Source organism: Bubalus kerabau, chromosome 4 (genome assembly GCF_029407905.1).
Source record: "Bubalus kerabau isolate K-KA32 ecotype Philippines breed swamp buffalo chromosome 4, PCC_UOA_SB_1v2, whole genome shotgun sequence".
Classification (NCBI taxonomy): Eukaryota; Metazoa; Chordata; class Mammalia; order Artiodactyla; family Bovidae; genus Bubalus; species Bubalus kerabau.
In genome coordinates, this window is record NC_073627.1 from 153,151,780 (window position 1) to 153,166,253 (window position 14,474).

Here is a 14,474-nt window from a genome sequence, read left to right on the forward strand (position 1 = left end):
AAGAGGCTTTTGAGTTCCTCTTCACGTTCTGCCATAAGGGTGGTGTCATCTGCATATCTGAGGTTATTGATATTTCTCCCGGCAATCTTGATTCAGCTTGTGTTTCTTCCAGTCCAGCATTTCTCATGATGTACTCTGCATATAAGTTAAATAAGCAGGGTGACAATATACCGCCTTGGCGTACTCCTTTTCCTATTTGAAACTAGTCTGTTGTTCCATGTCCAGTTCTAATTGTTGCTTCCTGACCTGCATACAGGTTTCTCAAGAGGCAGGTCAGGTTGTCTGGTATTTGCATCTCTTTCAGAATTTTCCACAGTTTATTGTGATCCACACAGTCAAAGGCTTTGGCATAGTCAATAAAGCAGAAATACATGTTTTTCTGGAACTCTCTTGCTTTTTCCATGATCCAGTGGATGTTGGCAATTTGATCTCTGGTTCCTCTGCCTTTTCTAAAACCAGCTTGAACATTTGGAAGTTCACGGTTCACATATACCTGAAGCGTGGCTTGGAGAATTTTGAGCATTACTTTACTAGTGTGTGAGATGAGTGCAATTGTGCAGTAGTTTGAGCATTCTTTGGCAATGCCTTTCTTTGGGATTGGAATGAAAACTGACCTTTTCCAGTCCTGTGGCCACTGCTGAGTTTTCCAAATCTGCTGGCATATTGAGTGCAGCACTTTCACAGCATCATCTTCCAGGATTTGAAATAGCTCAACTGGAATTCCATCACCTCCACTAGCTTTGTTCGTAGTGATGCTTACTGAGGCCCACTTGACTTCACATTCCAGGATGTCTGGCTCTAGGTCAGTGATCACACGCATCGTGATTATCTGGGTCGTGAAGATCTTTTTTGTATAGTTCTTCTGTGTATTCTTGCCATCTCTTCTTAATATCTTCTGCTTCTGTTAGGTCCATGCCATTTCTGTACTTTATCGAGCCCATCTTTGCATGAAATGTTCCCTTGGTATCTCTAATTTTCTTGAAGAGATCTCTAGTCTTTCCTATTCTGTTGTTTTCCTCTATTTCTTTGCGTTGATCACTGAGGAAGGCTTTTTTATCTCTCCTTGCTATTCTTTGGAATCTGCATTCAGATGTTTGTATCTTTCCTTTTCTCCTTTGCTTTTCACTTCTCTTCTTTTCACAGCTATTTGTAAGGCCTCCTCAGATAGCCATTTTGCTTTTTTGCATTTCTTTTCCATGGGGATGGTCTTGATCCCTGTCTCCTGTACAATGTCACGAACCTCAGTCCATAGTTCATCAGGCACTCTATCGGATCTGTTTCTCACTTCCACTGTATAATCATAAGGGATTTGATTTAGGTCATACCTGAATGGTCTAGTGGTTTTCCCCACTTTCTTCAATTTAAGTCTGAATTTGGCAATAAGGAGTTCATGATCTGAGCCACAGTCAGCTCCCAGTCTTGTTTTTGCTGACTGTATAGAGCTTCTCCATCTTTGGCTGCAAAGAATATAATCAGTCTGATTTCAATGTTGACCATCTGGTGAAGTCCATGTGTAGAGTCATCTCTTGTGTTGTTGGAGGAGGGTGTTTGGTATGACCTGTGCGTTCTCTTTACAAAGCTCTATTAGCCTTTTCCCTGTTTCATTCCGTATTCCAAGGCCAAATTTGCCTGTTACTCCAGGTGTTTCTTGACTTTCTGCGTTTGCATTCCAGTCCCCTATAATGAAAAGGACATCATTTTTGGGTGTTAGTTCTAAAAGGTCTTGTGGATCTTCATAGAACCATTCAACTTCCACTTCTTCAGCATTACTGGTTGGGGCATAGGCTTGGATTATTGTGATATTGAATGGTTTGCCTTGGAAACGAACAGAGATCATTCTGTCGTTTTTGAGATTGCATCCAACTACTGCACTTCAGACTCTTGTTGACCATGATGGCTACTCTATTCCTTCTAAGGGATTCCTGCCTGCAGTAGTAGATATAATGGTCATCTGAGTCAAATTCACCCATTCCAGTCCATTTTAGTTCACTGATTCCTAGAATGTTGACGTTCACTCTTGCCATCTCCTTGCTACCTCTTCTTGATCTCTTCTGCTAATGTTAGGTCCTTATTGTTTCTCTGCTTTATCCTGCCCATCTTTTCATGAAATGTTTCCTTGATATCTTCTGTTTTCTTAAAGAGATCTCTAGTCTTTCCCATTGTACTGTTTTCCTCTGTTGCTTTGTGTTGTTCATTTTAGAAGCCCTTATCTCTCCCTGTTGTTTTCTAGAACTCTGCATTCAGTTGGGCATATCTTTTCCTTTCTCCCTTGCCTTTTGCTAATCTTTCATTAGCTATTTGTGAAGCCTCCTCAGACAACCACTTTGCCTTCTTGCATTTCTTTTTCTTTTGGATAGTTTTTGACACTGCCTCCTGTACAGTGTTACAAACCTCCGTCCACAGAGTTATTTGTTCTTCTTATGCAGGAACTTCATTTATACCACTAGGTTAATAATAGGTCTTGGCTAGCATGGATCCTTAACCTTCTTATTCTTCAGAATTGTCTAGGCTGTTTTTTGACTCTTCACTAATAGTTTAGGTTTAGCTGATCAGATTTGACCAGAAAATGAATTTGAACTTTCGACTAGTAATGCATTGAATTTGTGGATTAATTTGGAAAGAATTGGCATATTGCTAATACTGAATCTCATCACCATGTATCTTATGTATAACTTGTATATTTAGGTCTTTCATGTTTCTGAGAAAAATTGGATAATGTTTTTCATAAAGATTTTGCTTAACTTTTCTTACTTTTTGTTTTGAAACATGATAGATTCACATGAAGTCATAAGAAATAATACAGATAGATTTCATATACCCTTCATCATGTCCCCCAGTGGTAACATCTTGCTTGACTGTAGTACAGTATCACAGCCAGGAAATTGACGTTGCATATCTTTTAATAGCTTTATCTCTAGATACCAGAGAGTTTTCATTTCTGTCATGAAGAGCATCATATTCTTCTTGTTTCTGTGTTATTACACTGGCTGGGATACTTTGTATGCAGTGTTGAATAGGAGTGGTAACAAAGACTTCTGTGTCCTGTTCCTGATAGCTTTTAAGGGATAACCTGTATGGTGTTACAGGCCTTCCTTTCTCATCCTAATTTGCTAAGGCAACTTTTTGTTAGTTTTAAAATCAGAGTATTAAATTTTGTTAAATCTGTTGAGATGATTGTGACTCTTCTCCTCTAATCCATTAGTTTTAAATTGTACTGGTTAATTTTTTTTACAGTAATTAAGCATATACATAAAATTTCCCAAGAAAATTGCAAGCAGCCACACCACTCATCGTCACTCAGATTCTAGCTTGGTAGACTTGCAGAAAGATGGAGATTTACCCTCTGGAAAGGCTAAATATAAATGAAAAGTCCGAAGGATGTGTTAGGGAACGGGTGCCCTTCTGAAAACAGAATGTAAGTAAAATGTTTATAATGAATAGTAGGATGCTGATCCCATTTCCTCCGTCTCAGCTCTTAGAGAAAGTTGGAAACCAGATTTATACCTCATATATACCAAAGGAGTTCTCTTTGGTGAAACTCGAAGTCAAGAGAATAAAAACAGAAAATTTTGAGCTTAGGGTTTCCACAGATGAACTCATGTCTGATTATTATAGAGTGAAGCCCACTGTGAGTCAAGAAGCCAGGCCTATTTACACAGTGCTTCAATTAGCTTCCCTGTGGCTCATATGGTAAAGAATCTGCCTGTAATGAGAGAGACCTGGGCTCAATCCCTCTGTTAGGAAGAGCCCTTGGAGAATGGCTACCCACTCCAGCATTCTTGCCTGGAGAATTCCATGGACAGAGGTGCCTGGCAGTCTACAGTCATGGGATTGCAAAGAGCTGGTCATGACTGAGCAACTAACACTTTCACTTTTTTTCTTTCTGGTTAGCATTTCAGTGTCTTAGTCTAAAAAATGGGTGGACAACCTTAAATTATGGTTCATTGATTTTCAACAAAGTGCCAAGACAATTCAGTAGGGAAAGAATAGTCTTTTTTAGCGAATGGTGATGGCACAACCGGATAGACATGTGTAAAAGAATGATGACAGACCTCAGATTCACAACATGTGTGAAAATTAGCTCAGAATTAATTACAGGCCCAAATTTAAGAGCAAAATTTATAAATTCTTAGTAGAAGAAAGGAAACAAAGAGTAATTCTTTGTAATCTTGGGTTGGGCAAAGATTTTTAGATATGACACACAAAGCACAAGCAGCCAAAGGAAAAATAAACTGCAATTCATTAAAATTAAAAACACTTGTGTTTCAAAGTCCACTATCAGAGAAATAATACAAAACCCTGCAAAATGGGAGAAAATATTTTCAAGTCATTTATTTGTTAAGGGACTAGTATCCAAAATATATATTAGAAAACTCTTACAACTTAGTGATAAACCCTATTTAAGCATGACTGTTTGGTTAATTTTTATTAATTGTTGGGGGGTTTTTTTTGTTTTTTGTTTTTTTGCTAATATTTGGTACTTTTAGTATCAGTATTAGAAAACGAGTTTAGTCTTTTCTTTTCCCTTACTATGCTGGCCCAGGTTTGGTATCAGAAATTTAGTAGTCTTGTAATTTTCTTGGCAATAATATGTATTTGTTGTTTGTTCTGTTGAGCATAGATTTTTAATCATGAATTTAATGTCTTCAGTGAGTTTGTAAAACCGTTTCTATTTCCTTTATGAGTAAGTTTTGGTTATTGTCATTTAGTAATTGTTCATTTCTTGTGTTTTCAAATGCTTTTGCATGAATTAGTTCATAGAATTTTCTCAAACAGTTATATGTAAAAAAAAAAATTTATATACATATATAAAATATATATATGTGTGTGTTAGTCACTTAGTCGTGTCCAACTCTTTGTTATCCCATGGACTAAAAAAAAAATATATATATATATAAAATATATATATGTGTGTGTTAGTCACTTAGTCGTGTCCAACTCTTTGTTATCCCATGGACTATAGCTCTCCAGGCTCCTCTGTCCATGGGATTCTCCAGGCAAGAATGCTGGAGTGGATTGACATTTCCTTCTCCAGGGCATCTTCCTGACTCAGGGATCAAATCCAGGTCTCCTGCATTGCAGGCAGATTCTTTATCATCTGAGCTATAGGGAAGTCCTCCTCATATGTAAAACAATATATATGCTATATGTATATATATATATATATACACACACACAACTTTATATACAGATGTGTAAAACAACACATCTGTGGGGTTTATGTCTGCATTACAGTCATTTGTGTCTCCTTTCTCACTCAGATTTGCTAAAGGTTTGTCCTCTGGTTTAGTTCAGTCTCTTTTATTTTCTTCATTTTGGGCCTTTCTTGCAGGCACAGGTATTGACCTTCTCTTCAGCACTGCTCTCATCAGCACCCATATAAGACAGCATTCTCATTTGCTTTTTTCTTGATTTCCTTTATCCCCAGCACCTGCATCTGTTCTCCACCAGTAATGTATCTCACTGTAATGCTTGTATTTTACTTTCTTTTATTATTTTATGTCATTAAAAACATGTATTTTATTATTTTTAGCATGTATAGATTCTTGAAACTATCTATTTTTAATGTTTTATGAATGTGTTTTTAATTTTGTGCTCTAGACTCCATTCTGATTTTTTTTTAAACAAGTTTTCTACTCAACACAATTTTTCGACAAATGTTTGAGTTCCTGCTGTGTTCAAGGAATATGCTGAGTATGTGCAGTAATCAAAATCTTAGTTCTCTTAGGCCAGGCAGACCAAAAATGAAGTAAATATAGTGTTAGCTGGTGTTGAGTGGTGTAAAGAAATATGAGGGAGCACAGAGAGGTGGAATTGCTAAGTGTACTTCTCATCATTTCTTTTGACTGGTACATATTATTCTGCTGTATATGGCTACCATGTTTTACTTGGCCATTTTCCTTGTGATATATACCTCAGCTGCCTCTACTCCCCACTGCCACAAACAGTGTGGTTATTAATGCCAATTGATATCCTGTTTTGGACCTGTTTGAGTCTCTCTAGGGGTGTGGGCCCAGCAGGAGAATCATGATGTAGGAAAGTCCCAGAGGGAAATGAGACAGGCGTATACCAGTACCCAATTCCTGGACAACATTGTTTTATTTTGCATTTCTCTGATTATTTGAGCCATTAAGTATAATTTTATCTACTTATTAGCTGTTGGGGCTCTTCTCTTCTGTGAATGCCTACTAGTATCTTCTACTTCTTTTTCTACCTAATTCCCAGCCTACTTTTCAATTATCAGGAATCCCCATTATTGTGTAGATTTTAATTCTTGGTCAGTTCTTGTATAGTGATTTACTACAATGATTCTAAGAAACCTTTTTTTTCTTTCTATTTTAAGATCTCTGAAATGGATATGAATCTTACAGCTGCTGGGAGTCATTCTTACCTGGGGGCAGTTGGGGTGGTATCGTTTCTTAGCACTGATGAACTTGGTCATGGCTGTACTCACTGCCAACACCTCAGTTGAGTTACGTGGCCCTAAGTCGTATAAGACAGCTGATGGAAGGAGAAATGCTCAGATTCCTCTAGACGGATGAACAGAGGCTGTTGGGACTATGGCTTTAAGCATTCCTTTGTCAAATTCCTGCTGCCTTTGGATAATAAGAGCTTACTTTCTAGAAACACGTGATTCAATTGAGGAAAGATTAAATTAGGAGTTTAGTCCAATAGGAAAGTTCCAGCACGAAATTTAGAGAATGGGTGACTTGTCAGGTAATCTCAGAGATGATAGCAGAGCATCCTCCTAAGCAATACCAGGATACTCCGGTTAGCAGGGAGTGTGAATACCTGTGATATCCATGATGTAGCAGGGAGCAGTCAGTCAGAACTGCTGACTAAAAATTAAGAATGTCTTAACTGATTCATCTTGTTTATATTTTTCCATACATAGGTGCGAAAATAGAATGACAAAAATCTGTGTCAGGAATGCCTTTTCATTAAATATAACCTGAAACACATATAATAAGAAAACTGTCATTACATTTTAATTGGCCATGTCTTTCTTCCTTAGTGGTAGATAAAATACAGTCGATGCCATCTTGCATTCATGAAATACAACAAATTTCTGTCACCCATCTGTTATTTTTGTCTGTGGTATCTTCATTGAACCAAAATTCTTAGTTTTGACTTGTCACATCCATCCATTTTAGCCTCATGGTTTGTGTTTGGAGACTTGCTCTAGAAATCATTTCCTATTCTGAGGTCACAAAGATTTTCTAAATTTTCTTCTGTTATCTTTTTCAGAGTACTTTTTGGGCTTTTAAAATGTCTGGAATTCACCTTTGTATATGGTTATTCAATTTTATTTTTTCCCATTGAGAACAAAATATGTGTAACTTAGTGGGTGCAGCTGCTGCTGTTTGCAGGTATTTATATATAGGCATACCTCATTTTATTGCACTTTGCTTTGTTGTACTCCTGTGTGTGTGTGTGTGTGTGTGTGTGTGTGTGTGTGCATGCACTCAGTCATGTCCAACTCTTTGCGACCCCATGGACTATAGCCTACTAGGCTCCTCTGTCCATGGAATTTTCCAGGCAAGAATATTGGAGCAGGTAGCCGTTTCCTGCTCCACGGGATCTTCCCAACCCAGGGATCAAACCCACGTTTCATGTGTCTCCTGCATTGGCAGGCGGATTCTTTATCACTCTACCACTTGGGAATTCCATTGCACTCCCATAGATACTGCATTTTTTACAAATTAAAAGTTTGTGGCAACCTTGTATTGTCAGATGATGGTTGTCATTTGTTAGCAATAAAGTATCTTTTAAAAATTAGAAAATAATTTTTTTTAGTTTTATTAAGATAGACCTGACATATAGCACTGTTTAAGGTGTGTAGCATAATGATTTGACTTATATAGATCATGAATTGATTACCACATTAAGTTTAGTGAACATACATCATCTCATACAGATTCAAAATTAAATAGCAATTTTTTTTTTCCTTCTGAGGAAAACAAGTTTTACTCTCAACAATTTTCATATATAATTTAACATCAGTGTTAACTATATTTGTCATGTTGTACATGCATTGTAGGCAGATTCTTTACGATCTGAGCCGCCAGGGAAGCTTGTTACATCCCCAGTACTTAATTATCTTATAACTGGGAGTTTGTACCTTTTGATCACCTTAATCCAATACCCCTCCTCCCTAACCTGCCTCTGGTAACCACAAATCTGATCTCTTTTCCTCTGAGTTTGTTTCTTTTTGAAGTGTGATTGACTTAAAACACTATATTAGTTCCTGGTACACAACATGGTGATTTTATATTTGTATACATTTCAGAATGATCACAATGATGAATCTAATTACCATTTATCACCATACAAAGATACAACAATAATCATTAAGTATATTCCCCACACTGTGCATTTCATATCCATGACTCATTTATTTTATAATTGAAAATTTGTACCTATGAATCTTCCTCACCCGTTTTTTCTCATTCCCCCAGCCTCCCTTCCCTCTGGCTGTGACTCTGCTTCTCTGTGACTGCTTCTGTTTTGTTATGTTTGTTCATTTGTTTTGCTTTTCAGATTCCACATGTAAGTAAAATCATACATATTTGTCTTTCTCTGACTTATTCCACTCAGCATAATACCCTGTAAATCTATTCACGTTCTCACAAGTGGCAAGATTTTGTTCTTTATTTTTTGGCTGAGTAATACTCCTCCTTACATCTTCTTTATCCATACTGATGGGCACTCAGATTGCTTTCGTATCTGGGCTAATATAAATAATGCTGAAATAAACATAAGCGTGGAAAAATATTTGCTAATGAGTGTTTTTGTTTTCTTTAAATAAATACCCAGGGTTGGAATTGCTATATTATATGATAGCTCCATTTTTAATTTTTGAAGTGATTCCATGCTGTCTTCCATAGTGGCTGCACCAATTTGCATTCCCACAAATAATGCATGAGGGTTCCTTTTTCTTCACATCCTTGCCAACGTTGGTTATTTGTCTTTTTAATGATAACTATTCTGACAGGTGTGAGGTGGTATTTCATCGTTGTTTTGTGTTTTCCTGATGATTAGTGATGTTGAGTATCTTTTGTGCCTGTTAGCCATCTGTATGTTTTCTTTGGAAAAATATCTATTTAGATTCCTTGCTCATCCTTGTCTTTTTCCTAATCTTAAAGGAAATGCTTTCAGTTTCTCACAGTTGAGTATATTAGCTGTGGGCTTGTTCCGTGTCAACTTTATTATGTTGAGGTATGTTCCCTCTGTACTCACTTTGTTGAAAGTATTTTTATCATAAATGGATGTTAAATTTTGTCAAAACTTTGTCTTCTTGTTGAGATGATCATGATTTTTATTCTTCAGTTTGTTAATATGATAGATCATGTTGATAGATTTTTGGATATTGAACCATCCTTGCATCCTTGGGATAAATTTCACTTGATAATGGTGTATGATCCTTTTAATGTATTGTTTGATTCAGCTTGCTGATATTTTGTTGAGGATTTTTGCATCTATGTTCATCAATGATACTGGTCTATAATGTCCTTTTTGTGTGAAATTTTTGTAATTTTTTTGTGTGTGACATTTTATTCTTTATACTAACTACGGAGTTTGCTTGTTCTTTTTCTATCTCCTTTAAGTGTAAGGTTGTTGTTTATCTGAGGGATTTTTTGTTTCTTGAGATACTCTTGTATTGCTTTAAGCTTGCAACAGCATTCTTCCATCTGGCCACCAGAGCTACATGTTCTGAGCATGCCCTGTGTGTGCTAAGTGAGTCTGTTTCAGTGGACTGACTCCTATGGATACTTGGTAGCTGTGGCTGGTCCTTGGTCTAGTTGGTTACCACAGAAGTTGTGCAGAAGTTGTTGGCCCGGGATGGGCATGTCCAGATCCTGCACAGCTGGCTACATGGCTAGTGGAGTCCCAGTCCTGGTGCCAACCCCCTGGTGGGTGGGCCCAGGTTACGAAGTAGCTGACTGAAGGCCAGGAGCCCCAGAGCTAGTGTTTACCTAGTGTTGGTGGGCAGGTTTAGTCTTGGGGTTCCTGCAGCTCATGGGGTCCTATGACAGCCTGCCTGCTAGTAGGTGGGACTGTGTTTCTGCCCATCTCATCGCTTGGCCTGGCGTTTCCCAGTACTAGTGCTGACTGGCTGGTAGACAGCTCAGTTTCAGTGCTAATAAGCTAGAGTGAGAATTCCAGAATGGCCCTTGTCAGCACCAGTGTTGCCATGTATGATGATCTCCCAAAAATGACGGCTGCCGCTATCTCTGTCTCCATATTAAGTCCCATTTGCCTCCTGCCTCTCTGGGAGGCTCTCTTAAGATCAGTGAGTGGGTCCTTTCATATTACTGATTCTGCCCTCCATTCTGGAATGTTTGAGATTTTTGTGTGCAGCCCTTGTCTATATGAATATTTTGCTTTTTCATGTTTTTGTGGGTGCCAGCTCCACCACCTCAGGAAATTTTATGAAACTTCAGTTTTGTGAAACTGAAGAAGTCCTAGGAATTAGGAAGGCAATGGCAACCCACTCCAGTACTCTTGCCTGACAAATCCCATGGACAGAGGAGCCTGGTAGGCTGCAGTCCATGGGGTCACTAGGAGTTGGACACGACTGAGCGACTTCACTTTCCCTTTTCACTTTAATGCATTGGAGAAGGAAATGGCAACCCACTCCAGTGTTCTTGCCTGGAGAATCCCAGGGACGGGGGAGCCTGGTGGGCTTCGGTCTATGGGGTCGCACAGAGTCGGACACGACTGAAGCAACTTAGCCCAGCAGCAGCAGCAGAAATTGGGAAAACAAGTGACATAGTAGATTTAGAATCATAGTGGATGATTTGAAAGAGAAAAAGCCCTTGAAGCCATAGAGAAGAAAGAAGATAGTTAATGAGCACTTTTTATAATGACAAGTTGAGCCATAGCTTCTCACCCCACTTTATAGATGAAGAAACTGAGGCTCATGGAGGCCAAGTGACATCCCTGAGTTTCTGAAGCCGTCACTAGCCACAATGCAGACAGAATCTGCCTGACTGATCTACAGCTGTTCTTTTCAGAGTCTTGTATGAGTTCATCTGCTTTTGTTAATTTACTTCTAGTAGTCATTCTTTTCCTTCCCTGGATTCCCAGCATTTTTTCATTATTTTTCTCACAGAAAACCAGTTCTGTTAGAATATACTGGTGAGAGGGGTGTTCCCTAATCTTTTCTGGCCGCAGTACATTTTAAAGAACAGCCCAGTGACAGAGCAGTGAGTTTGTGAAACAGAATCAGTTCTGTGCCACTGTCCTTTCCCTGGCCCTGTGTGGTATGTTTCTATTCCATTCTATTCTTTATTCTTACGATTTCCTTTAGGTGAAATAGGCTGGCTGTGATCCATTAATCACACCCTTTAATAGCTCATGTCCCATAGTTTGGCCTGTATTTTTAAAGCATGACTTGTAGCTCGAGTACTTTTCAGCAGAGGACGATAGGTTGTCTGAGTAAGAGCCCATCTCCTGTTCAGCTGAACTCAGATCCATGCTCTATGCAACCGGGCACTCTTATTTTACCCCTTTGTGGAGGGGTGGGGAATTCCTTTTAAATAGCATTTCAGCATTAACTTTAGAAATGGGGGCCATGGCTTACTTATTCTTGTGGTGGCTTCCTGTAGATAACACGTATTTTTAAACTCTTGTCTGTAAGATTGTGACTCGCTCTGTCTCTTCATGCCTTTGATCTTAATGTTTCTATGTTTTCCTGAGGTACTTTATTTAGCAACTTAAGTGAGTTTCAAAACCAAGCAAAGGTTTGCCATTCATCTATCCAAAATCTTGAAATTCTAGCTCACCTTTTTTTAATTTAAGTAGTATAGAGGGGCCTATTAAGAGTAGAGTTAATTACCAAGTATCTGATTTTTAATATACCATTTTCTAATTTTACTTTTTAAGAATAAAAAGAGAGATAGGAGTATGCGAATAGAGTAGAATGACACACTTGTGTGTCCTGTTCCCTTCCCTCTCCAAGACAGTTATAATAATGTGTGTCCTGCAACACAAATGACTGAAGTATACCACTCTTGCTCTTTCCCCAGCCCTCCAAGCCATAACATTGTGGTGAATGGAAAAGAATGTATAAACTTTGCTTCATTCAATTTTCTTGGATTGTTGGATAACCCTAGGCTCAAGGTAGGTAGCACATATGCTGAAGTGGACAGATAACATGACTGACTTAAGCAACTGGGCATAAAATAAGAGACAAATGCAGAATATCTGAAAGGGCTATGTAAATGTTTATCATTATTCTTTCTTGACAGAGCTGTAACCTAGTTTTCAACAAGGGAAGGCAGGAGTGTCCTAATATGGTTTAGTGTTAGGTGACAGCCAGAGAACTATATGAACCAAACCCAGTAATAGTTGGAGATGTGTCCAGGAAATTGCTTCATCTCCTTTTGGGATTGTGGGCCAGTAAACATTTTTTGAGGAAAGTTGTTCAGTCGCCCAGTTATGTCCAACTCTTTGCAACCCTTTGGACTGTAGCACGCCAGGCCTCCCTGCCCCTCGCCATCTCCCAAAGTTTGTACAAGTTCATGTCCATGAACTTTGAGGTAAAACTTATGCCCAAAATGCCAAAAAGTGCGAATGCATTGAGTTAACCAGGTTTTCAGACGGTAAAGCGTCTGCCTACAGTGCAGGAGACCTGGTTTCGATCTCTGGGTTGGGAAGATCCCCTGGAGAAGGAAATGGCAACCCACTCCAGTACGGTTGCCTGGAAAATCCTATGGACAGAGGAGCCTGGTAGGCTACAGTCCATAGGGTCGCAAAGAGTTGGACACGACTGAGTGACTAACAACCAGGTTTTAATGGTCAAGCTAATATAACTTTTCCATGTTCTTAGTCATATGCCTAAATCTTTCCGTCCCTCCATTCTTTATATCCTGTCAGAATTGTCTTAGTTCTTATAAAGGAGGAAAAGCCAGGCAACTAGAGAGGTATGTGAGCTATGTGGGTGAAAAAACAGGAAATTTCATTTTTGAGTTCTTAAGGATAAATTATTACAATATATTTTTTTTTTTCCACAAAGGCAGCAGCTTTGGCATCTCTAAAGAAGTATGGTGTGGGAACTTGTGGACCTAGAGGATTTTATGGCACATTTGGTATGTTTACTGTCATATTTTTTAGACTGCTGCTTTCAACAATTAAGATCCAATCTGATTTCAAAACTTCTTGGAAAAGGTATCCTTTATTAGTTGTGGTAATAAGCAGATGAACTTTCTAGAAGATTTTGTGTTTGAGACCATTGGTGGGAGACATGTTGATCTTAAGCTGACTATCCCTTGTGTTGAAGGGCCATGGGTACCTAAGGCGCACCGTCTCAGCAGGACGAAGACTGAGCTCTTATTGCATTTGCCCCAAGAGACAATGGTGTGAGGAGACTGTCTGCCGTGCGTGACATTTGTGATGGGAAGCATCTGGTTTGAATGGCTCTGCTCTTCATAGTTGTGCAGGAACCCAAATCTTCCCTGTATTGTTGCTGTTGGCCTAATAGGGGCACCTTCCTTGTCTGCGTGGCTGTAGCCAAATGATGAGTATGGGGGAGCGGGAGTGCAGGGCTGCTGTACCCGTTTGGGTGGGCAGGTGGTATTGCTCATCATTCTGCCCACATTCCATTGGTGAAAACATAACTCGGATCACGCCTCCAGCAGAGGGACTGGGAAGTTGCCCTAGCTGGACAACCACATGCCAGGAGCAAGGTGAGAACAGATTGGAGGTATGGGGGGCAGTGGTCAACTGTATAGCCCTTTTCTTTCTGGAATGAAGATGAAGGATCATTGATTTCCTTACGTGTGGATGACCTGGGGATGGATTAACTACATGTTAGGATGAGTATGATTTCAAACACAGTAAACTCCCTAAATCAGAGCCATCAAAGAAGACCTTGGAATTTTATGATGGTTTTGTTAAATGTATATTGTTCTTTGCTTCTGAAAATTTCAGAAGTGTTGTTATATAATTGTTCAAGTGAGTATACTACTGGAAACAACATTCTGGTTTATGAAATGTCAGAGGCTGGGGAAAGAGGTCAGGGAAGGAAGTCTCTTTTGTCTTCTCTGCTCATTTTCATTTCTTGGTCTGCTTTTTTTTTCACTTCTGCAGTTAAGATGTTTTTATTTAAGGGAGCACCTTTCTTTATCCTTTAGCTAGTTTAGTGGTTGAATTATTTGTATTGGAAACAGATGATGGGAGTTGGTGTCCAAGAATCCTGCAGCTGGACAGGATCTTTAAAACCTTGTATTCCTGCATCCCAGCTATTCAGAAAAGAACTAGAAAGCTCAGAGAGGTTAAGTGACTTCCTCATGGTCACACTGCTAATTAATTTCAACCCTAAAACTAGAAAACAAGTTTCTTGATTTGCAGTCTTAATGGGAAGATCAAAGACTTTAAAGAGCTTAGATCAGAACCTCCCTCTTTCTTCTAGCCTAATGCAAACATGAGTTGTTTGCCTGCTTTTTATTGGTAGGGTATTATTTCCTTGA

The 14,474-nt window shown here is 38.9% G+C and overlaps 1 protein-coding gene across 4 annotated transcripts in view; it reads left to right on the plus strand.

Moving 5' to 3' along the window:
* SPTLC1 (serine palmitoyltransferase long chain base subunit 1) overlaps positions 1 to 14,474 on the plus strand; it is a 69,765-nt gene that overhangs the window by 9,924 nt on the left and 45,367 nt on the right. For 3 of the 4 annotated variants that reach the window (XR_008713802.1, XM_055579110.1, XM_055579109.1), the window contains exons 4-5: positions 12,033 to 12,126; positions 13,022 to 13,094. The exons of the other annotated variant lie outside the window; for it this stretch is intronic. Coding sequence is in view for 2 of the 3 variants with exons in the window: in XM_055579110.1 (XP_055435085.1) it covers positions 12,033 to 12,126; positions 13,022 to 13,094 (167 nt within the window). In the remaining variant the exon portion in view is untranslated. The remainder of the gene's footprint in view (positions 1 to 12,032; positions 12,127 to 13,021; positions 13,095 to 14,474) is intronic. 4 annotated transcript variants of the gene reach the window in all.